General features: G+C 41.8%; 3 protein-coding genes across 4 annotated transcripts in view; 1 reads left to right on the forward strand and 2 right to left on the reverse strand.

The window, feature by feature from the left end:
* Positions 1 to 1,056: 1,056 nt before the first annotated feature.
* On the reverse strand, positions 1,057 to 5,818 carry LOC139818359 (uncharacterized; the record flags this gene model as incomplete). The annotated part of the gene is made up of 5 exons (XM_071786969.1): positions 1,057 to 2,570; positions 2,658 to 3,106; positions 3,227 to 3,533; positions 3,635 to 3,709; positions 5,558 to 5,818. Coding segments are annotated over 5 exons (1,665 nt in total), but the record flags the coding sequence as incomplete, so codon positions are not given.
* A 696-nt stretch (positions 5,819 to 6,514) lies between these two features.
* On the forward strand, positions 6,515 to 9,376 carry LOC139818360 (uncharacterized). The gene is made up of 5 exons (XM_071786972.1): positions 6,515 to 6,522; positions 8,640 to 8,706; positions 8,788 to 8,845; positions 8,958 to 9,020; positions 9,102 to 9,376. The coding sequence occupies exons 1-5, from the start codon at positions 6,515 to 6,517 to the stop codon at positions 9,368 to 9,370; spliced, it is 465 nt and encodes a 154-aa protein (XP_071643073.1). The 3' UTR covers positions 9,371 to 9,376.
* A 129-nt stretch (positions 9,377 to 9,505) lies between these two features.
* Uif (sushi, von Willebrand factor type A, EGF and pentraxin domain-containing protein uif) overlaps positions 9,506 to 15,137 on the reverse strand; it is a 36,727-nt gene continuing 31,095 nt past the window's right edge. The window contains exons 29-37 of one of the 2 annotated variants that reach the window (XM_071785236.1): positions 14,903 to 15,058; positions 14,682 to 14,805; positions 14,321 to 14,383; positions 13,240 to 13,430; positions 12,405 to 13,042; positions 11,903 to 12,252; positions 11,541 to 11,743; positions 10,963 to 11,079; positions 9,506 to 10,638 (exon numbers count right to left, since the gene is read on the reverse strand). In XM_071785236.1, coding sequence (XP_071641337.1) covers positions 10,607 to 10,638; positions 10,963 to 11,079; positions 11,541 to 11,743; positions 11,903 to 12,252; positions 12,405 to 13,042; positions 13,240 to 13,430; positions 14,321 to 14,383; positions 14,682 to 14,805; positions 14,903 to 15,058 — 1,874 coding nt within the window. In that variant the 3' untranslated portion in view covers positions 9,506 to 10,606. The remainder of the gene's footprint in view (positions 10,639 to 10,962; positions 11,080 to 11,540; positions 11,744 to 11,902; positions 12,253 to 12,404; positions 13,043 to 13,239; positions 13,431 to 14,320; positions 14,384 to 14,681; positions 14,806 to 14,902; positions 15,059 to 15,137) is intronic. The other variant, XM_071785237.1, reaches the window with a different exon arrangement.

Here is a 15,137-nt window from a genome sequence, read left to right on the forward strand (position 1 = left end):
TTTTCTAAAGAAGTGGCGTTTTATCATGTCAAAGGATATATAATTTAGTAATATTTTATTATTATTTATTAATTTGTAACGTAAAAATTTAATGCTTCGACATATCTTTACGAAGACAAAACAGATCGAGTTTAGCATACAAGACTATATTGGTACGTCAACTATATTCTGCGCTACTTTGTTGAAGACTTTCATATAGATCTCTATTTGCGCGTTTGGCAGAGCTAGAGCGTACTAGAACATGCATACACGGATTTAAGTTTATCTGATGTAACACGCGTCTGTTTAGCGTAAACGGAAAATGAAAACCGCACAGTCATTATCCCTCATCTAGCGCATCAGCAAATGTGCAATGGGAACGAAAGATGGGAATATAAGCTGCGAGGAGAGTCAGCTGGTCCACACAGGTGCGAACCGTCATCGGGGGGGCTTCCACATATCTCGCGGCCTGCCGTTAATTATGCGAATTCACAACGCGTATCGCGACACGCGCAATATGCGCGGAGGACACGCGGGCTGTGTCTAGCGCGACGCCGGATATTCAATTAGCGGAAAGAGGTCTTACCTCCTTCCTTCGCCCGCCGTCACGTCGCCCCCATTGGGAAAGCGAGTCGTGCGGCACGACAGAAATTGTCCGGACCCGTTTAGGCGCTGAATAAAATTACCGCGCACATTGTTGCGTGCACAATGGGATATGATATTCAGCCGGCACGCTGGCAGTCTGGCAGTCCGTTTGCTACCGTCTCATCACCTACACCGCGCCGCGCTATCGATTTTCCAATTATCTCGCGACATTCCGTCGCGGCATTTTGTTCACGTATATCGGCACGTACGTGCTCGCGGCGATCAGTTATACATATTTTAACAATGTCAGCGAACGATCTATAGAAATATCTCGCGTGCTGTTATAGCTTTTAACGCGAATTGGCATGGGGCTCTAGGTAGACATCGCGTGCAAAAAAGAAAAAAAATAACGGGTCATGAAGGACGCTGCTGTTATTTTTAACCCGCCGCTATATTTGCAGCGTGCACGCGGAATGACGCACGAATCTTGAGTTGATTTTTCAAAATAAAGATTTTTATTAGATCTTGTTTTTACATCGTATCGTTTACGATTCAGATATCATTGAGTCCACACCAAGTAGTAGAAAACTGTATTACCAATTACATGCTTCTCTCTGCAGTAAGATTCTATATGTATGAATTCTTTTTTTCCCCTTTTTCGTATCAGGTACAATACAAGGCTGAACAAAATATGATCGTGCGATTTTGTTCGGATCAAAATCTTCTTCTCGATAACGGTATTATCATTTAAAAACGTAATTCTGCTCTTCGCTCGTGTAGTACCTCTTATACACAAGGTAATTTATAAGATATATGCATATATATATATATATATATATATATATATATATATATATATATATTTGTATGTGTGTGTATATGTCAGTGTGTGTGTGTGTATGTGTGTCTATTACGCAAAATATATTCTAATTTCTGTTGTGTTTCTATTTATTTTTCTCTCTCTCGCTCTCGTTATAACAAAATAAACTTTTCTTTAATATATAATATTTCAGCTTGATACTGATATACAGCAAGTCAAACGTTGTATTTTTTAAAACATTTTTTACGCGCACTGCAGCAGCGTACACAATTATCTATCGCTAGTCCGCGATTAGTTTAGTCGGGACAATTAAATTGCGTAACGATATAGATAGATATACTCGAGATGGGAGACAAGATTAATACAAAAAACCGTCTCTCGATATAAAACAATATGAAAATAACGATAACAATAAGCCTTTAAGAAACGCTTTTAACTCCATTAAGACAATTAAGGCAAATAAGTTCAACATTAAAGTTCACATAACTCTTTCGTAAAAGACATCATCGCGTTTAATAATGGCGCATGCTTGACAATAATGTAACAAATGGTGGCTTATTAGATTATGCTCGACAGATCGTGTGGAAACGTCTAGGTATTAATTAACGCGTACTTAAAATTCTTTCTTTAAAGCAGATCGTAATAACGCGTTGCGCATCGACGTCACCAGCTTCTCTAACTCCTCGACCTTCATCTTCAGTATCTTGTTGTCCCTCTCCAGATCGGTCGCCCTCTTGGTCATTTCTGATTCCTTGGCTTTCTTGTTCATTCGCGATCTTCGCGAAGCCTCGTTATTCTTCTCGCGGCATTCCCTATATTGGGAAAGGGCGACGTCGTCATCAGAATCACTCTCTTCGTAATACCTTTTCCTTCCGTTCTTATCCTTCGTCTTTGTACTGGTGACAGTGGTACTGGTGACTCTCTCTCTTTCTTTGCTTTTAGTCGCCGCTATCCTCGTTCTCTCCGATCTTCGAGACGCTGCGGGAGTTTTTGCCGTGGATGACGTTATCGTCGATGTCGCGCGAGTTTCCATCCTTCGACGCGTCGAAGGTGGCGTCGGCTCGTTGATCTCCTCCGTCTTTACCTTCGTGGAGGTAAATGATAGTACCGGTGACGACGTTGCGAGTGATCTGACTTTCAACATCGCCGAGGAATCGGTAGACACATTGGCTGAACGCATTTCATCCTGTAACAAAAATCAATTTTGAAAATAGATCGTATGGGTACTCAACGGTCGTGCGGTCAAATATTTCCGCTAAATCTGTCAACGTACCTCCCAAAGGTACGACAGTAAGTCGAAAGTATCCGATCCGGTTGTCTCGATCGTGCGTAGCTCATCCCACATTTCACGCTGATTCGTGATGGCGTTAAACGACGTCGGGGAAACGTAATCCAAATCATGACCTTCGGATTGGAGTGGCGCGCTAATATCTGCGTTTAGCTGCTTGCTCGACGAGTTGCTTTTAGAAGCTGTAGATTCAGGTGACATTAACCACGAGCTGGATGCGTTGTTCTCCTCATTATTATTATTATTTCCTAATCCATATTCGTTAACGAGTTCCGATGGAGATAGCAGCAAGTGACGATTATCACTTGACGCTTTGGTCGTCTTAACGGTATCCATTTTCAAATCTAACTTTTCATCATCAGTCGTTCTCGTCAAATCCTTTAACAATCCTCCCTCTTCCGCAATCGAAACGCCGTTACCCTCGTATTTCGTACCTGAAACAAGGCCAGTAGTCCATAGCAAATGCTCTCTGTGCCGATTATATCATATCAGAAGAATTAGCGAAATTCCATATAGAACGCCTGACTCGTTTACGTATATAAAAATATAGGTACCTGATAGTTTAAACGTAGTCGATTCACCTATATGAAAATCGCATTGACCCTGGAACGTGTCCATGCACCAACTGCTCAGATCCTGAAAGTCCTCTTCCCAGGCGGAGAGTGCCGCGATATCCTCTTTTTTCGTAGGATTCGCCTTTGTGCGCGGGAATACCCAGGGCTCCTTCAAAAGCTCGGACTCCATCGTCGGGCTTAGCAAAGGAACTGTATCCACTTTCGTCGAGGCATCTCCCAGTGGCCGCGATCTCACGCCACGAGTAACAGATGACGGAAGCTGCTGACGGTTCCATGATTTTTGTACCTGAAACGTTTGCATCTTTCCTTCAATATCCGTCCAGGTCCGGCGCCAGATTGCGGTGTTTCCCCTGTCCTGGCTCTCTTTCGGGATCGGACAGTACTTACGTTAAGAACACCTCCTTCCTCAACTGAAATGTTGCTGGTTGTTGGACGTTCGTAGATGGGAGGGATTTTGGAAGCCTGAAATAAGTACGAACGTGATTTAATACAATTCGAGTCACAATTAATAATAATAATAATAATAATAATAATAAATAATCGTGCTTAACACGTCGCATTAAAATTAATTAAATGTAGATATCCGCTATATAGCTTTTTACTTTACCAATAACATATTTTTCAGCGTAGATAATTTAGACGATTTAATAAAAGTGTAGGAATGACCACGGATGGAAATATCAGTAGGAGAATATGTTCGTATCAACTTTATTCAATCGAACGATTAATATAACGCGGAAATACCGCTCTGTCTCGCGGGTGGACTCCTCGGCTCAGAATCTTTCACGGAAAAGTGAAAGTCTTCAGTCCTTCTATTCGGCTGGCTGAGACGACTCTGGCCCTCTCGGCGATCAGCGTCCTTATATCTATTCACGAACTCGGTTCGTTCGAATTTGAATTTGTCAACAGTGACTACAGTTTGTCGAAATAAACACGACCGCGTCAACGGTCCGCGCGTTGCCCGTTACCAACGTCTATGAAAATCGCTTACAAAAGGTTACTCTTTCTAGACATCGCGCATCGGATCGATATAATATACTTAATTCCGAGAAAGTTATAATGTGAAAATTGATAAGCAGTATCAGTCGATGTCCATTCCAATCTTCATCCCGCTGAGCAACGAGCGAAATAGTAATTTATCATGATAATATCATGATAATATCATATTATATACCTCGCGGGGCTCGGGGGATTGATTGTAATCTTATGGATTATAAGATTATATCTGTCGCGTATAATGTGGAACGTTCGATGAACTTTGCATTCTTCCTATTCGGTATTCGTTTAGGTGAATTTGAAACCAGTCTGATGGTCTCTCAGCGAAACGCGGTGGCCGAATCTCGATACGCGACATATATCTCGCCCGCGCGATTTCGCTTAGTCATCTCCGAGGAGAGTTGCTCCAAAGTGTTACGTCACGCGACTTCCTATATGCGACTTATCTTATCGCGCTCCGCGCTTTCTTTAGCAATTATACGTTAACTCGATCATATCAAGAAAGCAAACAGCTTGTTGTTTCCGACATGTTATCGTCACCGTTAAAAAGGCCTTGAATATTCCTTTCAGTCTACCGCGCTCTTGTGTAGCGGCACATCAGGCTGTAACAAGCGAGCGCGGGAGTCGTTATCTCGTTTTCCTCCCTCGCGATATCCCGCTCTTTGCGAAATCACTTCCACTTACGCGCGTTGTTGTCTCTCTTTCCCGACGGCTTATTTCGCTGCGTGTGGGTGGGTGAGGTGCGCACTGCAGGAAAAGCTATACACGGTCTAGTCCAACTTAGGCCGACTGGTTACGTAAGCGCCGTGGCGCGTTCGGGCGCATGTGACTATTGTGACTTGTGACTCCGATTCGCGGCGGGTCGGCGCGGATTGCATCATGCACACCGCGGACCGCGGACCGCGGTTGCGGACGTACCGTCGCGGTGCGTCATGCGTCACCGTGATTTGCGCACCTGATCGCGTGACCCCGCGCGCTCCGGTGCGTCGCGTCGCGTCGGACGGTACGACGCAAAATCGTCTCGTCGCGTCGCGTCGGCTGGGAAAACCTTTGGAGAAGCTATATCCACGCGACCCGAAAATATATAGTCGCGCCGACGACGACGTCAACACGCCACACGCCTCGCGCGCTCCAATCGATCCCTCGCGACTACGCAGCACCTTTCAACCGATGGCGGGGCCGCACGGTACGGGTCGCGTCGTGACGACGTATACGCACCTTTACTTGCTCGTCCAGATCGTTACATAACGGAGCATGGCACGAGAATCCCTGCGCCGCGAAAAAAATCGACGTATAAAGGATTTATTTACTCACCCTCCCTGAGATGATTGGTATCGGTGTACCTTCCACTTGGGCCGGAGCTACAGCTAGTAGAAAAGAGTCAAGAAAGGTGTCGGTTTGTGTCCGCACTGTGCAACTGTTTTCACTCGCTCGGCCCTCGCGTGGCCGATGTGTCAGAATCAGATGGACGACTGTGGACGTGTGTGTGCTTCGCCGTATAGCCGTATACTCTCTCCGTCGTGTAGTCGCTTCGATCGTCGTCCGTGAAATGCGGCCGGAGTGGCGGCGGTGCCGGGGTTAAAGCACGTCACGGGACGGTGTTGGGAGTACGGTACGCGTATACCGTCGTGGAGCAACGTCATCCGCGGCAAATCGGAGCGGCGGTGAGCTCACCGCGGGCGAATCGACGCGGCCCGCGGCGCCGTCGCGGCGCGCCGACCGGAACACGTCATGTGCTGAATTCGAGACGATAATCTCGCCGGGAGTCGATAATTTATTGTTCCCTCGCTCGGTTCCGACTCGCTTCGCTCCTGCATGGATCTGCAGCGTTTTCCTTCTCTCTCCTTCTTCTTTTCTTTTTTCTTTTTCTTGACGCTGCACTTTACCGGTCGTTTACCGCAGTAGCCGGTCGGAGCAAGCGGAGCAAGGATTCTCTGAATCCTTTCATTCCCTTCTGCAAAAAGGCGTAAAAGGGCGATCCAGGAAAGATTTTAACTTGTGACATCATCGTTATTTATAACACATTTTACTAATTTTTTATAGATATATATATAATGTAATATGGAATGACTCATAGAAAGAGAAATCGCAGACCGACGTATCAATAAGTGAATGTATGTGAAATTGGAGGACGAATTCGCGCGTTCATATAGCTTCGAAAGTTCTTTCGGCAAGAGAGAAAGCCGAAAGAGTGGGGTGACTGGATATAAGAATAATTGCTTGATGACGAATAAGAAAACTAGTAGTGCAGGTCGGCGCTAACGAAACGAAATGACCGAGTAAAGCTTTTAAATAAATTTTGTTAATTCTCCAGCACTCTCTCTCTCTTCCTCCCCCGTAATCTGCATATAATATTTTAAATTTAAATATTTAAATATTTAAATTATTTTTTAATTTATAGAGAATACTATTGAAAGGCAAAAGATAAAATATTGTAACGATAATTTGGATTAAATATCGTTTGTGACGCAACATACATGGCAGTTGCAAAGTTGTTATTTCAGCAACAAAATTGCTCGACGTTATCGTTCCTCGATGCAGCCGCGCGTTGCGATAAGCACGACCGACAGTGGCTAGATGGAGTTGCAAGTGCAAGCTCAAGCTACACTTTGCAACTCAGCTTGGCGCTTTTGCTCTCTCCTTTTTTTTAATGATTTTTTATTATTAATATTATTCTTACTGATGGTTAAATTTTAATGTTTAGCATTATATGTAATTATTATAAGTTAATCACAAACTTTAAATATTAAAAATAAACTGTCCCAAATAGGGAATCGATACCAAGTTATTAGGCCATCGATCTTATGTCATTGTTAAAGTTTGAGTAAGGAATACATAAAAAGAATGAAAAGATATTAGATTACTTATCTTATTGTTAATAGAAACCTATAAGTTTTGTAGTTTGTAAGTTTGCAGATGCTGCGGTTTCTATACTATATAACAATATAAGATAAGTAATCTATAATATCTTTTCATTCTTTTTTCTATTCTTTACTCAAACTTTAACAATGACATAAGATGGCCTAACTTGGTATCGATTCCCTATTTAGGACAGTTATTTATTTTTAATATTTAATTTTTTATTTAAATAAATGAATAATTAACTACATTCTCGATATTGAAATGAATAAAAAACGGATTTTGTGAGAGTCAAACACGGTTAGTTGTGCGTGAGTTAAAGTTATGTAACACTTAATTAATGATTGAGCCATATCATAGCTCAAAGTCAAAACGTACGATTTATTTTGTATTTAATGAATAATTAAATGTTGCATAACGTTAATTCACGCGCAACTGATCGCGTTTGACTATCAAGCCTGCTTTTTCTTTGTTATTTTTTAATTTTAATTTTTTAGTATATTCGGCACACACAAGTTAATTAATTGAAGACTGTACCTTATAGTATATAATTTTTTGTACCTACCCCTTTTATATCTATACTGTGTTCCCAGTTATGTTAAGATATTTAATATTTGCTCTGTTTATCTATCGTTCTAATTTCGACATATTGTCAGTATTGTCAAAACATGGAAGTATCTTTTTGATTTAACATGTTATCGATTATTTGAATTACTTATGGGCTGTATGGACTAAGCTCAAAGCCTCGTACCTATATAGCGTACTGCTTTTTTTCAAATAAAAAAGTTTACTCTTTATACATACAATATCGGTAACGTTCTGTTCGAGAAGATTATTGAAAAATCAACAATCGAAGAGCCTACACAGCTTTACGATCATTTCAAACAACAGATAATTGGTTATGTCTTTTATATTTCAATTGAATTTATACAGACACGCAAACGAGTTTATTTACAAATAAGATAGAAATTTATTGTTTCTTTTTGTCGCGAAAAAACAAACTGGGATAATTTATGATTATACGATACGTTTCCTCCAAGACTGTTTCTTCCACGAATTCGTATAAGGAAACTGAATAAATTGAAGGGTCTCGACAGTGACGCATTCCGCATACCAACGACCTCTCCTTTCGCCCACGTACATAATTATAATAGCATCATGCAGACTACTACAGAGTCTCCCAACTGCGAAACGGGATTTCCTACATGACATCAGATAGCTTGAATTCCGACGCAATTCATGTAATTTTAATAATTCTGGCAAAATTTATTTGAAGTTATTAACAAATACCTATTGTATGTAACATATGAACGTGTATCAATTATTCTGATTAATTCAGGCACATTCTCGCATCTCAAATTCTATTCAGTATGAAATAAAAATTCTAGTAATTTTTAAAACACACAAGTTTTTGCACAAACGAGTAAGCTTGCAAATTTGAATGAGTATTAATATTATACCTCGCTTTATAATCTGTTTGTGATAAGAGCGATTCTGTGAAATTCTTATCATTGACTAGAAATGGTTATCGGTGAAGTGCAAAAGCACGTTTGAAAGCAACGATGGATCAAGAACATAGCGCAAATTATGAAGATCGTATTGAAGTATTAATATTATATCACAAAAGCTTAAAATTTAGTTTTGCCAAATTTGAAAGAAGATAACCAAAGCTCTGCATGTTTTAGTTCGTAATCGCTTTAATGACAAAAGATTACGAGAAGGCTCGTGACGTTGGAAGTCAATGTAAGGATTAATCAATTTTAGCGTAATTCCGTGTATACATAAATATTATTTAATTAAAATTGTGAATTATAGAAAAAATAAATTACTGAAATGTAATTTTAATTATCAACAGTGTTAAAGCGAAACCGGAATGACGTAGATATTACCCGTGCTCTTAATATTCTGAAGAACAAAAGTCAGTGTGGAATTTTTCTCTCATTTTGCATTCCATTTCCCATTCAAATATATTCTATAGTATTCTATTTTATGTTAACAGAACACGAAGAATGCGAAAGGTCAAGTTTAATTGAATCTAAATGTGAAGGAAGTGACGCGACCGATGGCAATGATACTGATTTTATAGGCGGCAGTGCGGATATTCACATCGATCTAGAAATGGCAAGTAAAATCGCGTCATGCGACATGTCTCGATTGAGTAATGAAGCTAAGAACCATCTCGCCAAGACTCTCGACCAGAAAATGCACAGAGTAATACCAATAAAAATGAGTAAAGTTACGCACATAAAGGATTTGACGAAACGTTAAAAATCTGCCTTATATACTAAAGGTTTATAATTGCAAGAACATAAAATACATGAGTAATGTAAACAATATAAATAAAATATAAATACAAGATAAAAGTGTAAATATATAGGATAGGAAATAAAATACCGCGAGACGTTTTACTGAAATACATTTTATTAATAAAAAAAACAACTATTTGTTAAAGTTTTTACAACATAAATGAAAAACAGCGTGGTAGGCATCGTTTGGTGCACGCTCGTCGCGCAGGCACAGAGGTCATCGTTAATTGTCACACCCGGCGACTTTACACGTTTCCGGTTCTTTAGAGAGATTATCTCGTCACGTGAAAGGATACACTATATGAATATTTCCCAATGCTTTTTGGTCGTCATCGCGAATGAACCGGTCTTCTTGGGGGTTGGCGGGGATTTCCACGAGACTTTCCTTCTCCCTCTTTAACTTCTTTTTTTTCCAGTCACTTAAATCAAATTCGGAATCTCGTCGAATTGCCCCGTTGCGCTGGTCGCGCGCGCCCGCACACTATTTATATTACAACGTGATGCGTATACCTTCCGAGTAACAAAATATAAATCCACGTACGTATAGTTATATTAATATACAAGCACACAGTTTCTCTCACGTACGCACGTCGATCGTATGAGTTAATACAAAAGAGGGGAATAAGGATGGAAGAGGGGACGATGGTGTGGTGTGTTGGATTGATCCTTAACGTTCTATTAAATTACAAAAAAATACAACCTCGCGCGTAAAGTCTCTTTAATCATTGAACACGCATCGAATTTCACTTCGAAGGGCGGACGGATCCCATTTCGTTTTTTTTTTCTTTCTTTTGCGGCTCTCTGGCGCGCCTCGAATTTATCTGGACGCGTGCCGAAGCGACGATCGGTGGCACGATCTGCCGATCGTCGTTCCAGGACTCTTGCGTCGCTCGCCAAGTTGTGTCGATCGAAGCACATCTCTTGCATCGACGCGAGATCTCGCGATTTCCGATCGGGCTCCTCTCTCGCCTTTCCCACACGTCAGCACGTCCGGTCGCGCGATCGCGGATCTCGCGCGACGTACGCCGTACAGAATGGTACTGTAATAAATAACATGATCCGTCGATCGGTCGAGGAGCAACGACGACGACGTGTCGCTCGAAGGATGAGTATATACCGTCGTCGCCCCGTCTGATTACACTGATATCTCCCGCTTTTTCATATTCTACGTTGGCGTGAAAGTCATTGTTCTACCCGGTCACTGGCCTTCGCTGTCGCTGTCGCTCTTATCTGCAAAATGGATATTTCGTAATGTTATTTGTTGCGCCGCACGCATCGGAAACGTTTTCCGAGATAACGCACTGTCGTGTCCAAGTCTGCCGTTTAATCAAATGGAGCAGAAATTTGTTACGTGTTCTAATGATAGTAAAAAGACGACGGCAGCATATACGTAAGCTTAAATTATTATTTATATAAATTAATTAATAAATAGCCGGTCGTGCGCGAGGCATATGTCGCATCCGATCCTGTTGGCAGTGATTTTTCAGACGACCGCACACATATGATGAGCCGACGTTGATTAGTATGATTACGAGGGTAGTTGCGGGATTGTACCTTTTTTACCGGTATACGCGTGACGCTTCAGTCTGTCGTAAAGATCGTCTTTTGTGCCGTAAATACTGGCGTTCGATCGAGCAAGACTGTTCATCTTGCCTCCGTTGTGCAGGCTCTCTGTATAAGGAAAGAAAAAAAATTGATGAGCACTCTCGACAATAAATTATATGAAATCTCACTGCGCATTATTTATTCTTGCAATAAATACGATTGGTGTCTACCGTGAGAATAAATAATCCGCATCGATATCACATCGCTACACGGTAAAAAGGGTTTTGCTGAAATATCTAAAAATTTAGCTATAGATACAGATCTGAAAACAATTTTGTTGCACCATCCAAATAATTATGTAGAACACTCAAACTGATTGCTAAAATGTTAAAATGTCAAAATTGTTTACAGCATTATCATCATACTTTAGCGACCTATTATATATTATTTTGATGGTGCAACAAAATTATTTTCAGATCTAGTATCTAGCTAAATTTTTAGATACTTCAGCAAAACCGTTCTTTCCGTATAAAACTTAAATTGTAATCTCGATTTCGTATATTTGGAATATTTTATACGATGCTTACCTTTCATGTAAGTTTCGTTATAGAAATTGGGCATCTCCCAGCCATCCTCCTCGTCGTCGTAATAATGAGCGTACGTGCTGTGGTGTGATGGTGCTATCGATTCGGCATACGGTGTCGGCGCACCATAGTAGAAATTGACTTGCGAGCCGTTTTGGTCGGTCGCTGGAGTAAGCATTTTCTTCGGCTCCTTCTTTCTAGAGGCTCTGTAAAAGAAAAGAAAGATTTCTCGTTACCGATAAAATGCTGATTTATATCTAAAATAATATTATTAAACAGTTTTTTTTTACAGATACTCGAATCGAAGAGAAGTTTTTTGAGATCGTTATTGCAAGTGTAGATTAATCGAATTTTTTTTTACCAACCTGACGCAAATCATCCAGACGAGCAGCACCACGATAATTATCAGAATAACGCCTCCCGCTATGCCACCGGTGATGTAGAAGAACTCGGACTTCTCCGTGCAATGTTTGCCCGTGAAGCTGCCGCTGCATCTACACGAGGGTTGCCCGCGCGAGTCCTTCAGGCAGACGCCCTCGTTGTCGCAGTAGCCCAGACACACGTCTGTGCACACGGTTCCGGTGCCGTTGTATCCGGGCTTACACTCACACTTGAAGTCGCTCGTCTCAGGTATAAGTAGACAGTACGCATTCGCGTCGCAATGCATTTCCTCGCCACTGGTCTCGCACGGATTCGTGCAGTCCGCTTTGCTTGTCTGTTAACAAGTGTCGACATCGACAAATGATTTTATCTTGAACAAGTTTGTCAAAATACATAACTTAAAAAATCACATTTATTACATATATACGCAGGTAATTTCTCTAAGGAATAACATTTATTAATATTTTATAAAAAAAAAAAACTCACAGCAGTGGATCCTTTCGTGCTGGTGTTCGGCGGGCACGGAATGCAGAAGGTTTGCTGCGGTTCCGATTGATAGGTTCCCTTCTTACACTCCACGCACTCGTTGAGGGTGCCGTTGAGGTAAGTTCCGGGTTCGCAGACCGGAAGCGAGCATTCCTCGATCGCCGCCGATCCCATGTTCGGGGTCGTTCTGCCGAGCGGGCAGGATTGGCAGGATGCCTGCACCCCTTGAGTTCGGTACGTGCCACGCGGGCAAGGCTCGCATTTCCCTTCGACGGCCAACTGCTGCCCGGATCCGCACTCGTCTCGGCATTCTTCTCGCGACACCGCCTCGGAGGTTCTCGTGGTCTTTCCGAGGCCGCACAGCAGGCAGGAGAAGCTACCCTCGTTCGGCTGATAGAATCCATGGCCGCAGTTGCGACAAAGACCGGCCACGTCGTCGTAGTATTTGCCGGCAGGACAACGCTCCTTGCAGTCCGCTGCGCTACGCGCTCCAGGACCCACGGTCACGCTGGGACGACCGGCGATCACCGGACAGGAACTGCATCTTAATTGCCCGGATTCGCTCTGATAGGTACCCACGGGGCAGGATATGCATTGCATCGTCTCTTCGTCATAGAAAGTGCCCACCGCGCATGGTACTGCAAGAAAATTGTCGATAACGATCGAGATGAGTTTTTCTCAAATGCTCTATTATTGATATTTTGTCTCTAAAAAGCATATTGCGATATTTTCTAAAATTAAACGGAGATACTTTTATCTCGCGGCTAAAGCGACTCTGTTTGATTTTGTCAAAGAAATTATTTTTAATAATTATTTATAAAACATAGTATCTTACCACAATCCGGTGCCATAACAACTTGGCCAATCGGACAGGCATAGTCGGATTCCAGAACGAGAGATGCGGGATCTGGCACGGTGTTAGGCAGAATGTCGTGGACGTCGAATTGGTCCTCCTCGAGGATCAGTTTTTCGAGCAACATTTGTACGGTAGCGCGCTCGTTTGAGTTAGCATTCAGGATCGGATCGCTGCGAAGCATAAAAAACAGTTATCGTTTTGTAAACCGATGGAATATTTACAATAGCAACAGGCAATGGAAAGGTTTGCGCAAGTATATACAGCCGTTATCTTGAGGTGAATGTAGTTAAGGCAGCCTTGTCTTTGAACCAGGATCCTCGTCAGTAGATTCGTGTGTCGCAGGTTAAACCGCACTCAATACCCTTAGCAATTTTAATTAATGCGCGCCTGTATTCATTCGCCGTCACGTTGATCACGTATGTTGTCAAATGTATACATTGGAATTGTCATCCGTAAATCGAAGCTGTTGGATCACTGTTAAGTGAGCGCAAGTTACAGAACTTGAAGTAGCGAAATTGCACAAATTGTCGAATCATATATTATTTTCGAAATTGTAGTTATTTAATTTTTGTGAGTCAGTACATATAACATCCATTTAATCGAGTAATGTATTTTTTTTTTCAACAAAATAAAAAAGTGTTGAGCAATCTCACACAGTTTGATTAGATTTTGATTTTATTACAATGTTATCCCTGTCGGAAAATTTGTGGACACCTGTTGCAGCCCGCTACAATGACGTCCCACCTGTATGTATGGTGATCAGTCGTGATCAGTTAGTAAGAACGTGCAACCTTTACTTATTTCGTATAGCTATAAGGCTTGATCCACTTTCCTGGCCGTAAGATTAGTCGTTAGTATATGATCTGTTCGATGACTTTTCGATGCTTTATTACAAATCTGAGAGTTATGCGCTATTATCGTAGGACGAGGGAACGCTGAAACGTGATTAACGCGGGAAGTTATGACAAACTGCACAATGCAATGAATGATAACGTATTAGAGATGATGGCGGGTAAGACATGTAAATGAATCGCGCTGGCGTGAATCGAGCTGTCCTTACTTTATCGCCGGGAACGAGATCTCCACCTCGTAGGTGTCACTGCCCTGGCGACCCTTTCTCGTTCTATGATGCAACACAAGTAACAAAAATACTCAGTACGAAGGTTCACTGTAAGCGAAATGCGCGGCGGCGGACAATAAACTGCAGTATCTAACAATTAAGTGACCGATATGATCGAGATACAAGAGCAAGCCATGATTTACACACATTGTAAATTATTTTAAAAAAGAGGAAAATGCATTTAGAGTGATTGGCGAGTTGACGTGTTTTAAGAATTGCGACTTGCACCCTGCAAACGTTTGAACGACAAAAATTTCTAGGACGTTTATTAATTAGAAGATTATAATTTGAGCACACTTACGGTTCCGCGGGCACAGCGGCGGAAACGACGTACGTTCCACCGTCCTCCTCGTTCGTTTCTCTCGTTGCGCGTATGCGATGATCGCATTGTACATCGATATCAAGATCCTTGCACTCGCGAGTTCCTAAAAAAATAAGTGAAAGTGTAAGTAATATAATTTAGATTGGTGCAAGAAATGTGCAGTTATATAAATAATAATCCGTTTGTAAATTGCATATTACCTTCGTAAGAGTACGAACAGAAATTCCAGTCTCTGTTCAAAGAGTTCACGGCATTTCGAACTTTCTGTTTGAGTACACCCTGGCCGGCCTCGTTGCAGAGCACCGATGTGGGGAAGTTCATCTTAATCCTGAAGACTCTTTGGGCTGACGTAGCACCTACGAAACAAAGTATACGTTAATTTATCCGGAAAATGCGATCGTTGTACGAGAAAATGAATCAAACATGTATGAGATG

This window comes from Temnothorax longispinosus, chromosome 8 (genome assembly GCF_030848805.1).
Source record: "Temnothorax longispinosus isolate EJ_2023e chromosome 8, Tlon_JGU_v1, whole genome shotgun sequence".
NCBI classification, from domain to species: Eukaryota; Metazoa; Arthropoda; class Insecta; order Hymenoptera; family Formicidae; genus Temnothorax; species Temnothorax longispinosus.